The 15,912-nt window shown below is 39.5% G+C and overlaps 1 protein-coding gene across 7 annotated transcripts in view; it reads left to right on the top strand.

Moving 5' to 3' along the window:
• Nucleotides 1-15,912, top strand: part of LOC148085243 (protein NLRC3-like) — a 72,573-nt gene that overhangs the window by 13,232 nt on the left and 43,429 nt on the right. For 5 of the 7 annotated variants that reach the window (XR_015710494.1, XR_015710493.1, XR_015710492.1 and 2 more), the window contains exons 11-12: nucleotides 1,000-1,173; nucleotides 10,237-10,410. The exons of 1 other annotated variant lie outside the window; for it this stretch is intronic. Coding sequence is in view for 2 of the 6 variants with exons in the window: in XM_087783380.1 (XP_087639506.1) it covers nucleotides 1,000-1,173; nucleotides 10,237-10,410 (348 nt within the window). In the remaining 4 variants the exon portion in view is untranslated. Of the gene's footprint in view, nucleotides 1-999; nucleotides 1,174-10,236; nucleotides 10,411-10,472; nucleotides 10,647-10,943; nucleotides 10,990-11,565; nucleotides 12,317-15,912 lie in introns of those variants that run through there. One more of the 7 variants, XM_087783382.1, reaches the window with a different exon arrangement.

Here is a 15,912-nt window from a genome sequence, read left to right as displayed (position 1 = left end):
GATCAGTGTCATCAGAGAATTGAAGGATTGAATTTAACATTTCATTTTATTGAAATGTTGTATTTTTTTAACCATAGAATTATTTTCTGAATAATTGTATCCAATAATTAAAATATTGAAAGGTTGGTTTTGTTTTCATTGAATAATAGAATCATTTTTTACACATAGAGTTAAATATTCTTATTTATAATAATTCAAAAATAAATAATCTTGATTCAATTATTTTTCTTATACAGACTGATACGTCTATTACAGGCAGAAACCACAGATTGATCTTGAGATGTAGTGAAATACTTTTTAAACTCCAGACCTTAAAACAAAGTTGACACGTTGTCAGGAAAATATCTAAATAGATGTTTTGATGTCACATGATCGTCTATGTGTCACATGATTGGCTGAAAGTACGATCAAGTAGCTCTTTTGGTTTTGTCTGGTGACTCTGTTATACCAGCATTCATATTGGATTTTAAACACTTTGACATTTGTATATTTCATTTAAAAGGATACTTGTTAATTACAATATTAAACTCTATTTGTGAACAACTTTGACTCATTTAAAATATATTATTATTTTTCAATAAAAATAAATTCAACCTTTAATATACAAATGTATTAATTATCTAATATTCAATTATTCAAAAAACTAATTCAACATTTGAAAGGTTGAAACCATTCAATATTGTGATGACACTGATATACTTCCATAGTTTCTCTTCATCTGGTCCATCAACATCAAATCAACCATAACATGAACACATTCAATCAAACACTTGTTGATGTTCAAAAGTCCAGCATGAATCAATGACGTGTCAATAGTTGGTATAAAAGGTTTGAAAGAAACTTTGACTGAACTATATTAGAGAGGAAGCAGACAACAAACCACAACTGAAGATCTTATCAATGTAAATAGTTGAGTTTGTCTTTAAATAAACTCTTTCAATTCTTGTCAAATAGAAAATTGAAAAAGTCACTTGTTGATGAAACTCGTCTCTTTCACAGGCTGGACTTGTGTGAACTGTCAGAGAGAAGTTGTTCACTTCTGTCCTCAGTCCTTAGCTCTCCGTCCTCTAGTCTGACTCTACTGGACCTGAGTGACAACAAGCTGCAGGATCCAGGAGTGGAGCTGCTGTCTGCTGGACTGAAGAGTCCACACTGTCACCTGGAGACTCTCAGGTCAGAACATCATCTTTTCTACATCATCAAAGCTCAAATGTAAAGTCAGAGGTGGAAACACGAGTCAAAGTCTGTCATCACTTTGTTCTTCAGTGAAGCAGCTCATAGATACATTTGTATGTTTGTGTAGCAGGTAAAGATGTTACGTAGTTTATAAAAATATCATCTTAATAAATCATTGTAATGATAAACAAACAAGCGTCAACTTTAAATGAAAATGAATAATAATCAAAACAACAGTCGTTGCATATTCTTTATCCAGTGTTCTCACGTCATCTGTCTCGTAGAAGACAAAACACTTTAGAGTGGAATCTTGAGTTTTGTCTTTGATTTGTTTTCATCGTTTGTTTTTTCCACCGTTGTTGTCTCTGTTCTTCTCTTATGGTTCATCTGTTGTTCATGAGGTCTACGACTATTTTAACAGTCGACTGGTCACCAAATATTCAACCATTAAGTCGACTAATAGCATCATTCTTACATTTTTCTTCAATTTATCATGAAGTTTCTTTAATGAAACAAAACTACTTTACTTACTTTAAGCTTCTTTTGAAGCTAAATATGTTCATAAATGTACATTGAAGCCAATAAGTTTTGTTTGTCACTGAGACTCCAATTCATTCAGCAACAGTCCAAACCAACAGAGTCAAAACAACCATCAACGGTGACTTAAAACATAAACAAAAAAACAGCAGATCTTTGTTCACTTGATAAGTATTTTGTACACGTCAGTATTATTAAAGGAATCATAAATACATTTGTCTTGTGACAGAGAAAACACTCAGAGTGGTGACTTTGACTAACTGAACCACATTAACAAGTAATTTCAAAGTCAATTGTTTACAATAAATGACTGTTTTTACTTGAATTTAATGTTACAACTGTGTGAATAAAATCATTATAAAATAAAGATCAATAATACAATTACAAAAAACTTAATTTCACTGACACTCACGTATAGAAAGTATAGTTTTGTAAAAGCATCAGTTAACAGTCAAATCATATATTGATGATAATTTTAAAGACGTGGTTAAAGTCATCATGTGTGGTGGATGTAAAGAGATTCAATTCAATTCAATTCAATTCAATTCAATTTTATTTAAAGTGTCTTATCATAACAAAGTTATCTCAAGACACTATACAGTTGAAATAAGACTACAGTTGATTAAGGAAAAATAGATCCCAGCAATTCAACAAAGAGCAAGAAACAAAACACTGTATAGTGAGCTGTACAGTGAGCAATGGCGAGGAAAAACTTCCTTTTAGAAGGCAGAAACCTCGAGCGGAACCAGACTCATTGTTGACGGCCTGCCGCTTTGACCGGCTGGGAGGAAGGATGGGGGGGTAGACAGATGGATAAGGAGAGGAGTGAGAGAGGATATAGTGAGAGAAAAGAGGAGAGTGTAGGAGGGTCCATGGAGGTGCTGGAGAGAACTCGGGATCTGATGACGTGGTGAAGATCCTGGATCAGCAGCAGCTCTGGAGGTGGATCCCTGGATCAGCAGCAGCTCTGGAGGTGGATCCCTGGGGCTCCGGGTGAGAAATAAAAAGGTGTGGGTTTGGGACAAATGTATACAATACACAGGTATACAGACTCCGGTGACGGGTGAAGATATATAGAGGGGAGAGGGGGGGGGAGGTTGAAATAGCCAGGCCAGAGGGCACATACCTAGCACAGCAGGATCCAGACACAGGGGCCCAAGCCGCGGCAGGAACCCGCGGGAGACCAGGACCCGGCAGGCGAGATAACCACCAGAGCCGACCCCAAACACCAGCGAGAAGGCGGACCACCACCGGGGGCGCGAGAGGGAAAGCACAGGCGAGGACGACCGAGGAAGCAGAGAGGGGGAGGCACCAGGCGCAGGCACCGAGGCAGAGGGGCAGCCGGAAGAACCAGTCAGGGGATAGAGCCCCGGGGCCAGGCTGGGCCACGGAAGACCCCCAGACCATCAGGCTGCCACCAAGTCCATAGCAGGGGGCCGAGTCAAGGAGATAGGGATCCACCACAGCAGCGGCGGCGGAGCCCCCCCCAATACCCTGCGGACACGGCCAGTAGCCGGGTCGAGTGCCACCGCATGAGCCCGGGGGAGCAATGGCCAGGTCCCCCGGGTCACAGGGGGGCCACGGTTGTGCGGGCAGGGCGGGGGCAATGGGGCTGCAGCCGTCCGGGAACGGCTCCCAATCTTTGAACTGTAGACCGTCCCCAACAGCCGCAGCCCACTTCCCCCATGTCATGAGGGAAGTTTGGGGGGCCAGCAGTATTTCATGGGCGGTCCACGGTCTCTAAGGTGCAGAGGCCCCGCCCATCACACGTACTGACCCCCAGCCCCCGCCCCCATCCACCATGCAGCACCCAGGGGGACAGCAGCACTTGCATGGGCGGTACATGGTCTCTACGGTATCATGGGTCCGCCCAATGCCTCCGCCGTCCCCCCAATGTGGCCCCGCCCAGTGTGGCCCCCCCCCCCCACCCGGGAAGCCCCCGAAAGACCGACCAACCCGGCCACGAACCCTCAGGACCAAGGGCGACAAACTCCCCGACCACAGCACATGCCACACAGGGCGGGTTGAGGACCACAGCCACCGCTGCAGCAGACACCCACCCCAAGACAGGCCCCCCACCACAGACCAGGCGAAGCCATCAGGGCCGGAAGGTCATCCAGAACACCCGGCCAGCCCCAGCCCCACCCCTAGCGGTTCACCCGCCAACCCCGTCAGTGGGACCAGCAACCCCCCAGCCCTAGCACCGCCCCCAGCGCAACCCCCCATCCACCACCCCAACCACCCCTGCCAGCACCAGCCCCCACACACCACCAAAGACCCCCGGAAGCGGGCCACCCCCCCCGCCGGCACACGGGGCCATCGCGGCACCAGCGGTCACCACCACCAGGCCCAAGGCACCCACAGGCCCCACCCGCCGGGCCCCTCACACCCGAATCGGCCAAGCCAGAACGGCCCCGGCGAGAAAAGAAGGATATACAGAGCTCGGTGTCTAAAACTAAAACTCCTCCAGCATTCTCAGCCTATAGCAGCTAAGATAAACAGTTTTGTTAGTTATGACAGCTAGAGATAAACAGTCAAGTTAATTATAGGCTTTATCGAAAAGTAAGGTTTTAAGATTATTTTTAAACATAGAAAGGGTGTCTGCCCTCCGTACTGAAGCCGGTAGTTTGTTCCACAGCAGAGGGGCTTGAAAACTGAAGGCCCTGGCTCCGAATCTACATTTAGAGATTTGTGGTATAACTAGTAGATCAGAGTTTAGGAATCGTAAGGTCCTTGAGGGTTGGTAAGTTTGGATTAAATCTTTAATGTATGTTGGTGCTAGACCATGTAAGGCTTTATTGGTTAGGAGAAGGATTTAAAATTGTATTCTAAATTCTACAGGAAGCCAATGTAGGGAAGACAGTACAGGGGAAATGTGTTCGCGCCTCTTAGTCTTAGTCAGGACACGAGCTGCAGAGTTCTGAATGAGCTGAAGAGTTCTGAGAGACTTTTTAGAACAGCCTGAGAGAAGAGAGTTACAATAGTCCAGCCTGGAGATAACAAAAGCATGGATGAGCTTCTCAGCAGCATCTAAAGGAAGGAAGTGCCTAATTTTTTGAAATGTTACGAAGGTGGAAGTAAGCAATCAGAGATTTGTTTTATGTGTGAGTTAAATGATAAGTCCTCGTCAAAGCATACATCCAGATTCTTTGGTGCTAGTAGCAGGAGCAAGTCCATTATGTAAAGCTAGATCATTAGTTAATGATTGTCTGAGATGTTGCGGACCAACTAGTAAAACCTCAGTCTTTTCCGAGTTCAGTAGGAGGAAGTTTTTGGTCATCCATGACTTGATATCTGTGATACAGGACTGTAATTGTGTTAGCTGATTTCTTTCATCTGGCTTCATGGACAAGTAAAGTTGGGTGTCATCAGCATAACAGTGAAAATGTATAGAGTGTCTTCTAATCAAGTCCCCTAGTGGGAGCATATAGATTGTGAATAGTATTGGACCAAGAACAGAACCTTGTGGGACACCATAGCTGACCTTAGTGTGTGTCAATGAGAGGTGGTTGACATGTACATAGTGCGTTCTATCCGACAGGTAGGATTTAAACCAGTTAAGAGCAGTTCCACGAATGCCTAAATGGTTTTCTAGCCTCTGTAGAAGGATTTGGTGGTCGACAGTGTCAAATGCAGCACTGAGATCTAGAAGAACAAGAACTGAAACATGGCCCTGATCAGAGGCCATCAGTAGGTCGTTACTTACTTTTACCAGGGCGGTCTCTGTGCTGTTGTGTTCCCTAAAACCAGACTGAAACACCTCAAATTGATCATTGTCCTGGAGATAATCACAGAGCTGACTCGTTACCACTTTCTCCAGAAGTTTTGAAATGAATACTAGATTAGAAATAGGCCTATACTTAGTGAGGACCTCTGGATCAAGAGTGGGTTTTTTAAGCAGAGGTTTAATTACTGCAACTTTAAAAATCTGAGGCACGTAGCCGGATGTTATTGACAAGTTAATAATGTCAAGTATGAAAGTGCTAATTAAGGGGAACAGTTCTTTAAGTAGCCATGTGGGAATAGGATCGAGAAGACATGTTGTGGACTTTGAGGAGGAAACAACCTGGGACAGCTGTCGAGGACTCACTGGTAGAAAGGAGTCAAAGTATGTATCAGTCATAGTGTCTGTGACCGGTGAGGCTGCACTGGTTGTATTAGAAGAATCTAGGAGGTCTTGAATCTTTCCTCTAATAGTTACAATTTTTTCATTAAAAAAGTTCATAAAGTCATTGCTACTAAGATGAGAAGGGATGGACTGCTCAATGGACTGATGGCTCCGTGTCAGCCTGGCAACAGTACTGAATAAGAACTTGGGGTTATTCTTATTTGCTTCTATAAGTGATGAGTAGTAGCTGGCTCTGGCTTTCCGAAGAGATGCCTTGTATATTTTTAACCTATCCTGCCAGTCCTGGTAGAATTCATTATGTTTCGATGAACGCCATTTCTTCTCTAGTCGTCTAGAAACCTGTTTTAATTAACGTGTTTCCTGAGTATACCAGGGAGCAAGATTACTTCTGTTAACAGTCTTTTTAGTTAGTGGTGCGATTAAGTCAAGCGTATTGTGCAACGAGTCTGTAAAACTGCCCACAAAGTTATCAATGTCTGGGTGACTATGGGTAGAGTTTCTTGACACACTGAGGCTAGGCGTTTTACTGAGCACAGAGGGAATTATTTCCATAAACTTGGTAACGACACTTTCAGACAGACATCTTTTGAGAGTGCTCCTACTCTGTAGACTTGGCTCATTTAAAATGAAGTCAAAGGTTATTAATTGATGGTCGGAAAGAACTGAATTCTGAGGAGAGACAATAACATTTTTAATTTCAAGTCCGTATGCTAGGACAAGGTTTAATGTGTGCTTAAAGCAGTGAGTCGGTTCATGTACATACTGAGAGAAACCAAATGACTCCAGGATAGAGTTAAACCTGTTAGCTAAGCTATCATGGACCATATCAACATGGATGTTAAAGTCACCAACAATAATCACTTTATCTGATTTAAGCACCAGGCTGGTCAAGAATTCAGGGAACTCAGACAAGAATTCAGAATAAGGTCCAGGGGGACGATAGACTCCAACAAAGAGAAGTGACTGACCTGATCTCAAGGTTGTATTAGATACGCTAAGTATAATACTTTCAAAAGAGTTGAAATCATAATGTGGTCTAGTAAAGGTTGACAGACATGAGTTGATGATGGCTGCGACTCCACCTCCTCGACCAGAGCGTCGAGGGGCGTTAAAGTTAGTGTGGCTGGGTGGTGTTGATTCATTTAAAGATACGTAATCATCTATAGACAGCCAAGTTTCGGTTAAGAATAATAAGTCAATGGTTTAATCTGATATAAGTTCATTAATTAGTGCAGCTTTTGAGGACAGGGATCGGATATTCAACAATCCACACTACAATGGTAGTATTTATTTGATTTAGATTTATTTGAATTCGATTTTCTTTAATAGCTCTTCTACTGACATTTTTACTTGGTTTTATTAAGCGGGTCAGATTGACCCTCTCTATGTGGTTAAAGGTGGGTGGCTGTTGTGGGAGAAGGGCAGAAGAGTGTGGAAGACTGCAGTTCTGCCTTCTGATCTGTGCTCTGAGTCACGTTACACTAAAACTCTCAACACTGCTAGACAAGAGAGATGCTCCTTCCAACGTGGGATGGATGCAGTCTCTCCTAAGCAGACCAGGTTTTCCCCAGAAGGTTTTCCAGTTGTTAACAAAGCCAACCCCGTTTGCGGGGCACCACTCCGACAACCAGCGATTAAATGATGAATAGCGAGTAAACATATCATCATTGGCCATATTGGGAAGGGGTCCAGAGAACACTACGGAGTCCGACATTGTTCGTGCAAATGCACACACCGACTGAACGTTTACCTTGGTGACCTCCGAGCGACGTAATCGGATGTCGTTGCTGCCGACATGAATAATTATCTTACTGTATTTACATTTAGCTTTAGCCAGCAGCTTTAAATTTGATTCAATGTCGCCCGCTCTGGCCCCAGGAATGCAGACTACTCTCGCTGGCTTCGCTAGTTTAATGTTCCGAAGAATGGAATCGCCTATGAACAGAGCAGGTTCCTCGACCGGTGACTTGTCGAGTGGAGAAAATCTGTTCGAAACGCTAAGGGGTTGGTGGTGCTCCGTTGACTTTGGCCGGGAACTATTCCTCCCACGAACAGTCACCCACCGACCCTGGTTTCCCGGCTGCTCGGGAATTGCTGGAGGACTACCTGCTAGGCTATGTGGCTGCGCACTGTCTACCTGACACTGGCTAGCTAGCGGTTTAGCTTCGACAGCGCACAACCGGCTCTCTAGTTCAAGAGATCAATGAAAGTTGATGTCATTTGTTGTAAGATTAACTTCAAATGTGAAGAAGATATTTCTGTTTGATTATTGATTCTTTCAGGTAGTAGATCCAGAAATGAACATTTTATTTTGAAACATTTAGGAAATCCATGTGTGGGGAGTTGTTTGTTTTTGTACAGTGTAGGCTGCCCTCATCGTGTACTGACACTATTGTTAACTCGTCATCTTCATCAGCCGCTGGTTACGACTTCTTCACCCTCATTTAGAGGATTAGCGCCCCCACAAACAGGACAGGAGAGATGAAGTATTGACGTGACAACCAAGTGTGTTGTAAGAAAATATCAATATTTGTGCTCAGGTTATATACGGGTGTGAAAACTAACATGTTGGTAAGAAATGTCTTTCTCCAATGATTTGTGAGGCGCATCTACAACTACTTCACTTCACACTGAACACATGTGTCTCCATTTCTTGTTGAGTCCATTGTGCTGATGGTATCTGTGATCATTCTCCTGAAATGTGACTGTTGCAACAATCAGTCTCATCAAGTTGATCCTGGTTTTCAACATTTTCAAGGTCAAACATTAAGAGAGAAAAGCTTAGATTTCCTACTTTGAATATGACGTGTTGATAAATGTCACTTCCTGTTGGAGCAGTTGAATCTATTTTCAGCTCATGAACTGAATATTGAAAAACATTTTTTTAACCATAGAATTATTTTTTGAATCATTTAATTCAATAATTTAAATATTGAAAGGTTGGTTTTGTTTTCATTGAATAATGGAAACATTTTTTAGACAGAGTTTAATATATATATATTATATGTTCGATTTTAAACACGTTTAAAAAATAAATTTAAAAGGATACTTGTTAAAAATATTGAATTGAAAGCATTTTTATAATGTCTGTGTTTTGAAGAGGTAAAAAATATTTATATTTTAACGTTGTAGATTTGAAGAGGTAAAAAAAATATATATATATATTTTAATGTTGTAGTTTTGAAGAGGAAAAAATAAATAAATAAATAAAAATACAACTTTAAAATATTATTTTATTTTTATTTTCTTTTACCTCTTCAAAACTCCAACATTAAGAAGAGGTAAAAATATTTATATTTTAATGTTGTTGTTTTGAAGAGGTACAAAATATTTATATTTTACAACTTTTTCGAGCCTTCAAAAAACAACATTTTACACATTTGGGCAACATTTTTTTAATGTTATAGTTTTGAAGAGGTACAAAAAAACTACAACATTAAAATATAAATATTTTTTACCTCTTCAAAACTACAACATTAAAATATAAATATTTTGTACCTCTTCAAAACTATAACATTAAAATATAAATATTTTTTACCTCTTCAAAACTACAACATTAAAATATAAATATTTTTTACCTCTTCAAAACTATAACATTAAAATATAAATATTTTGTACCTCTTCAAAACTATAACATTAAAATATAAATATTTTTTACCTCTTCAAAACTACAACATTAAAATATAAATATTTTTTACCTCTTCAAAACTACAACATTAAAATATAAATATGTTTTACCTCTTCAAAACTACAACATTAAAATATAAATATGTTTTACCTCTTCAAAACACAGACGTTATTTTTTTTAATTTTTTTTACCTCTTCAAAACTCCAGGGTTAAAATTTATATTGGATTTTAAACACTTTGACATTTTTATAATGAATTTAAAAGGGTACTTGTTAGTAACAATATTAAACTATATGTGTGGAAAAAAACCTTTACTCAATTAAAAAATATTGTTTTTATTATTCAATTAAATTAATAAAACCTTTAATATACAAATCATTTAATTAATTAAAATTCAATTATTCAAAAAAGTAATTCAACATTTGAAAGGTTGAAACCATTCAATATTGTGATGACACTGATATACTTCCATAGTTTCTCTTCATCTGGTCCATCAACATCAAATCAACCATAACATGAACACATTCAATCAAACACTTGTTGATGTTCAAAAGTCCAGCATGATTCAATGACGTGTCAATAGTTGGTATCAAAGGTTTGAAAGAAACTTTGACTGAACTATATTAGAGAGGAAGCAGACAACAAACCACAACTGAAGATCTTATCAATGGAAATAGTTGAGTTTGTCTTTAAATAAACTCTTTCAATTATTGTCAAATAGAAAATTGAAAAAGTCACTTGTTGATGAAACTCGTCTCTTTCACAGGCTGAGCTTCTGTCGACTGTCAGAGAGAAGTTGTTCACTTCTGTCCTCAGTCCTCAGCTCTCCGTCCTCTAGTCTGACTCTACTGGACCTGAGTATCAACAAGCTGCAGGATCCAGGAGTGGAGCTGCTGTCTGCTGGACTGAAGAGTCCACACTGTCACCTGGAGACTCTCAGGTCAGAACATCATCTTCTCTTGGTTCTGATAAGTTTCTAAAAGTGTTTCTCCTTCATTTCAGACTGTTTGGGTGTCAGATCTCAGAGAGAGGTTGTTCTTCTCTGGCCTCAGCTCTGACATTGAACCCATCCCACCTGAGAGAACTGGACCTGAGCAAGAATCATCCAGGAGGACCAGGACTGGAGCTGCTGTCTGCTGGACTGAAGAGTCCAGACTGGAGACTGGAGACTCTCAGGTATGAACAGAGCAGCAGAACTCACTGACTGAACTCCAAAGATCTTCAGACTGAACATTTGATGCTCAGACTCTTCATCTGAACCGAGCACATGAATCCAAACTCTGAGTTCCTCCATGTTCTCCTGCTGGACACCAGTGGAAGCATGAAGGAGACAGTTGAGACTGAGCAGCCTGTTTATAGATCCATCTTTGTTGTCATCAACAGTCTTGACTGAGTCATCCACTGAGAATGAAACAATATTCATGAAACATCTGAATCAAATGAATCTGATCTTCTGACTCTTTCTTCATCCAGACTGGATGACTGTGGACCACATATGTTAGACCTTCATCGATGAATGGTAAGTTTGATTCCATTGATTGACTTCAACATCAAAGCTCTTCTGCTGACACAGCAGTTGAAGGTCTTTGTGGACATGGACTTGATGAAGAAGATTCCAGAACAAACGTGCAGATGTTAAAGACTCACAGTTACAGTATCAAGTGAAGCTCTGATTCCAAATCTTCAAGTTCTTCAGCTCAAAGCTCTTCAGGAGCTTCAACATCAACATTGTTTGAAAGAAATATTTCTGTCAAATATTTGAAATCAGACGTGAGTTTGATCATCAACTCACAATGTTGAGTCACTTTAAACATCATTTCACACATGAATCACTTCATATTGAATCATGTGTTCACTTGAACATCTTCATCACAACTAGACTAGACTCATGTTAGCTACATGCTAGTTTAGCTGCTGACTTCATCTTCAAATCTGACATCCAAGATTATTCTGGGATGTTTCAGTCACATGGGTCTTCTCTCAAGTTCTCAGAAGAATGTTGACAGAACATTGACTCGTCTCAGTTTGGATCAGTATATGATCGTCAAGACAACGTTCTTCCACCATCATCACCTCATGTCTCTTCTTCTCTCAGTCTTCACTCTCACTGGACTCACACACAGCAGCGCCTCCTACTGTCCAACGACAACAGGAACTTGATGGAGGATCAGGATTATCTGGATCATCCTGACAGATTTGAAAAGCTGCGTCTGGAGGTGGAGAGGAAGTGAGACTATCAGAGTGACCTGGTCTGGAAAAGCGCTATACAAATAAAAATTACTTACTTACTTACTTAATCTCAGAAGAAAATGAAGAAAATATGTTGTTAAGTAAAATGTTGCCTAACATACCTGCTGGATTTGTTTCACGTTTGTTTCTATGTTTGTGACTTTTATGATCGTTCTCTAGTTAAACCCCTTTTACTCTGAAAGTAAGTGGTTTAATGGTTATTTTTTCAAACTGTACTTCTCAACAGTAGCTAAACACGATCGTGACAGATTGGCTTCATCTCATCTGTCGCCTAGAAATGATGTCATCAGAGGAACAGAGCGAGAGAAACATGAATTAAAAACAACAAATTCAATCCTCTAGTCAAACAGCTTCAAAACATACAGTTCTTTGCACAAGCTTCTCAAAATCACACTATATTATATTTTATAAACGGGTCATTATTGTTATAAGTGAATCTACACTTTGACAAATGTATCGTGAAATAATCTTGATCCAATTTAGAGAGTTTTTCTTTTATTAACTGCAAATGAAAGTGTGTTGTTAAAGTAACAGTTGAATGTATTCAACATTATTTAATCATGTCATTTTAGGTAAAATAAAACTATTACAACAGTTCTGGAATCATGTGATGTTTTAAGTCTTTTGTTGTCTTTTTATGTCACACGTCTGAAGTAATAATTCACGCAAAATTCTAACTAATGTTCTACTCGCCCTCATGTCGCCTGTCGGGATTATTTTGAGAGTGATCTGTTCTTTTTAGAGTCATAGACAAAAATGTTTGTTCATTTTAATGTAGCGACTGGAGCTCAGTTGTCTTCGTCTTCATCTTCTTCCAAAAAGACACTTGAAAACTTCCAAATACCTGCATACTGCTTGTCTGTAACTCTTGGATTGAAGACTCCACATGAGAAGAATTATTCATAAAAACGCTTAAATGAATCTATATTTTAAATCTGTTTGTAGTGGAAGATCTCAGTCTCTCAGTGTAAATCTTGCACTTGTTCACTGACTCTTTCAATGTGTTTGATGAGGAAACAGTAGCTGGAGCTGAGCCTGAGAACATCAATAAATATATTTAATATTTAAACATTTAATAATAAACACTTGGATTAAACCTCATTTAATTTTTAAACGGGGGCGCCACCTACTGAGCATTAAAAATGATGACACTGTTAGTGAAGCTTCATCTAACCATCACTAGTTTTGGATGACCAGCATGTCAGAGTAGGAAGAACACGCCGTACAACAGTGGTGCTTATTGAAGCCTCTAATATATAACAGGATTGAAAATAATTTGTTTTCCGTTTTTACGGATCCATTATTACAAACAACAGGTATTTACTTCCTGTGATGTGTTCAAGAGTTGGATTGTAAAACATTGTAATGACTGTAATCTACAGTTGCACCACTAGATAGAGCCATTGTTAATAAATAAACACACGAGTCACTATCATCACCTGTCGTGGTTCACTCCATCCCTGCAGCGAGGAAAACTTATCTTAGTCCTTGCAGAATTATTGACAGGGCAGTGAATTATCTTAAATCACCACTAGAGGGAGCAATGTTCTCTCAGATTACAATTAGCAGCATTTTAGTCTTTCTTTATCCTTTAACAGACACATCGTCCTTTGTTTGACATCAGGGGTGTCACACCCTGAAGATGACATGTGTTGGTGAATCATATAATACTTATATAATACTTTATTATGTGTTTACTTTGAGCACTTTATATAGCCCTGATGTTTTATTTTTTTTCATTATTTAGAAGAAACAACAGAAACGTTCTTTCCTGCTGGAGGAAACTGAAGGCAACACTTGGGACTCAAATACAGCAGAATGTGGTTATTAAAGTGATTCACACGACACAACAATAATCTCTAAATGTTTTTGTTTTTTTATCAAAGTCGCTTGATAATCTTGACAAAATTGCAATTGCAGAGGTGTGTGTGTAAGTAACATAGTGGGGGGGCAGCACAGAACATATACAATGGACAGGCCAAGCACACAACATGATTCCTTCCTGAGACATTGGTGTGTGTACAGTAACGATGGTCAAGATGATGTGAAGGTGTTTTGGCATTAAGTGTATCACAGGGTGTGAGGTTGCTCTGGATCCTGCATGTTTCTAACACAGGGGACGATGCGTGAGGACAAATATCACATATGGGACCTTCACGATCCCCCGTCCAGAGGGACCACTGCAATCTAGTTTCCCCACCACGACATGACACGGACCCACATAGAGGCTTTTGAGAATCACTTGTATTAAATACAGTGTGTATGTACACCACTCTTCACATGGATCAATCTCACGAAGCTGCTACAAGAACGTCCGAGCCCGAGATGTGATCCACCTCAACACTTCCAGACTCCGTCTCTGTCTGCTACATGGCCAGAAAGCTATGCCCCGACTGGAGTGCTACTTGTTCATACCTACTGTACGTCAAAACAAAAGGGCGGGAACTGAAAAAAAGGGGGGGAACCGTGAACGCCACATTCTGAACAGCCAGTGATTAGTTTAAGTGTCCAGTATTTAGTCGGACACAAAAACTTCCTTCAGTAAAATGTATTTCCTGGAATCACAAACCTATGGACAAAACACATAAAAGGTTTTTTCTTTTCAAAATCAAGTGAAGCCTAAAAATTTTCATAGTTTTGAAGAAATTAATACAGCTTATATACACAAAGCAAAGGCTACTTAAAAACACTTTAATAATGAATCTTCATGAACTGGATTTCTTGAAAAGACCTGTGACCATATCATACAATCATTTGTTTTCCATTCGTCTGGAAGCACAAAACAATACGTGGACAAAAACCTGGAATAGACGGTGACACTCGTAGCGACTTTCTTTTTGTTAAGATAAATGTGAGGACTGGAAATAACTTCTGTTTGCTCTTTGTGTTCATCAGAATAATGTACATGTGAGATTTAAGTCAAACATCTTCCTCATAACCCTCGGTGGGTACGAAACAATCCAAACAGTGAAGGGATACAACGGTTTCTCATCTCAGAAAAGGCAATTTAAGAGCCTCTTACTCAGTAAAGGACAATAATCAGGACAACTAGAAGTGACTTTAGTAAATGAGATTGATTCAAAGTAGTGTTTCATAGTTAATTAATAAGTCCATCCTTCCTCTCAGCCGGTCAAAGCGGCAGGCCGTCAACAATGAGTCTGGTTCCGCTCGAGGTTTCTGCTTCTAAAAGGAAGTTTTTCCTCGCCATAGCTCACTGTACAGTGTTTCGCTTCTTGCTCTTTGTTGAATTGCTGGGATCTTTTTTTCCTTAATCAACTAAAGTCTTATTTCAACTGTATAGTGTCTTGAGATAACTTTTTTATGATAAGACACTTTAAATAAAATTGAATTGAATTGAATTAAATTAATTATTATCCACATAACTGTAATAGTTTCCTTTGGACTAAGACTCAAAGGTGGTGCTCCTTTTCTTCAGGTAATTTTACCTAGAGGCAATTTTAAAGTTAAATCTACCAGAAATGTGTTTTTCTGAAAATAAAAGTTTGTATAAGGGTTATAAACCATTTAATTTTAAACAATTTCCCAAAGGAGACCTACTGAGGGATCAATAAAGTTCTACCTAACCTATAATCTACTACAGAAGATTGGACAGAGATGTTTGGCCATGATTTCACTGTATGTATATATCTGTTCAACATCAATCCGTAGTATGCCTTCTGCATCTCTACCAAGAGTGAATTTCTTTTCAATGGAGTAAGTTATCTATACTGAAGTTACACCTAACTCAACTAATGTCACGACCAGGCATTTGCAGTGGTTTGCATTTTGGACAAAGGAGGCAGAAGAATTGTTGTCTGGACTGTGCAACCACTCTTGAGGCTTCCCCGTTACTGCAGTCAAAGTCAAAAAGTACATAATACCAAGTATCAAATGACTTTGGCTATTTTTATTTTAAATAAAACCTTCTTTCCATTTTTTTTTCCAGACAAAGCAGCCGGAATTGAACACACCAACCGTTGCTGTAAGTCAAATAATAATGTGACTCTCTGCTCATAAACTAGTCAGATTTCTGAACATGATGTGTTCTTTGTAGATCCCCTGGAAAAGAGACAGCAGTTGCTCAATACTGGAGGTATAATTTTTTGGGCGTTGACTTGATACAATGCTATATTGTGTGGTTCAATAAAATGAAATATGTTTAAGTACTGTATATTAAACAGCTGCTCAGCAG

Source organism: Callionymus lyra, chromosome 2 (assembly GCF_982586985.1).
Source record: "Callionymus lyra chromosome 2, fCalLyr1.hap1.1, whole genome shotgun sequence".
NCBI classification, from domain to species: domain Eukaryota; kingdom Metazoa; phylum Chordata; class Actinopteri; order Syngnathiformes; family Callionymidae; genus Callionymus; species Callionymus lyra.
The sequence above is the reverse complement of the archived record's forward strand: the minus strand, read 5'-3'. Positions and strand labels throughout refer to the sequence as shown.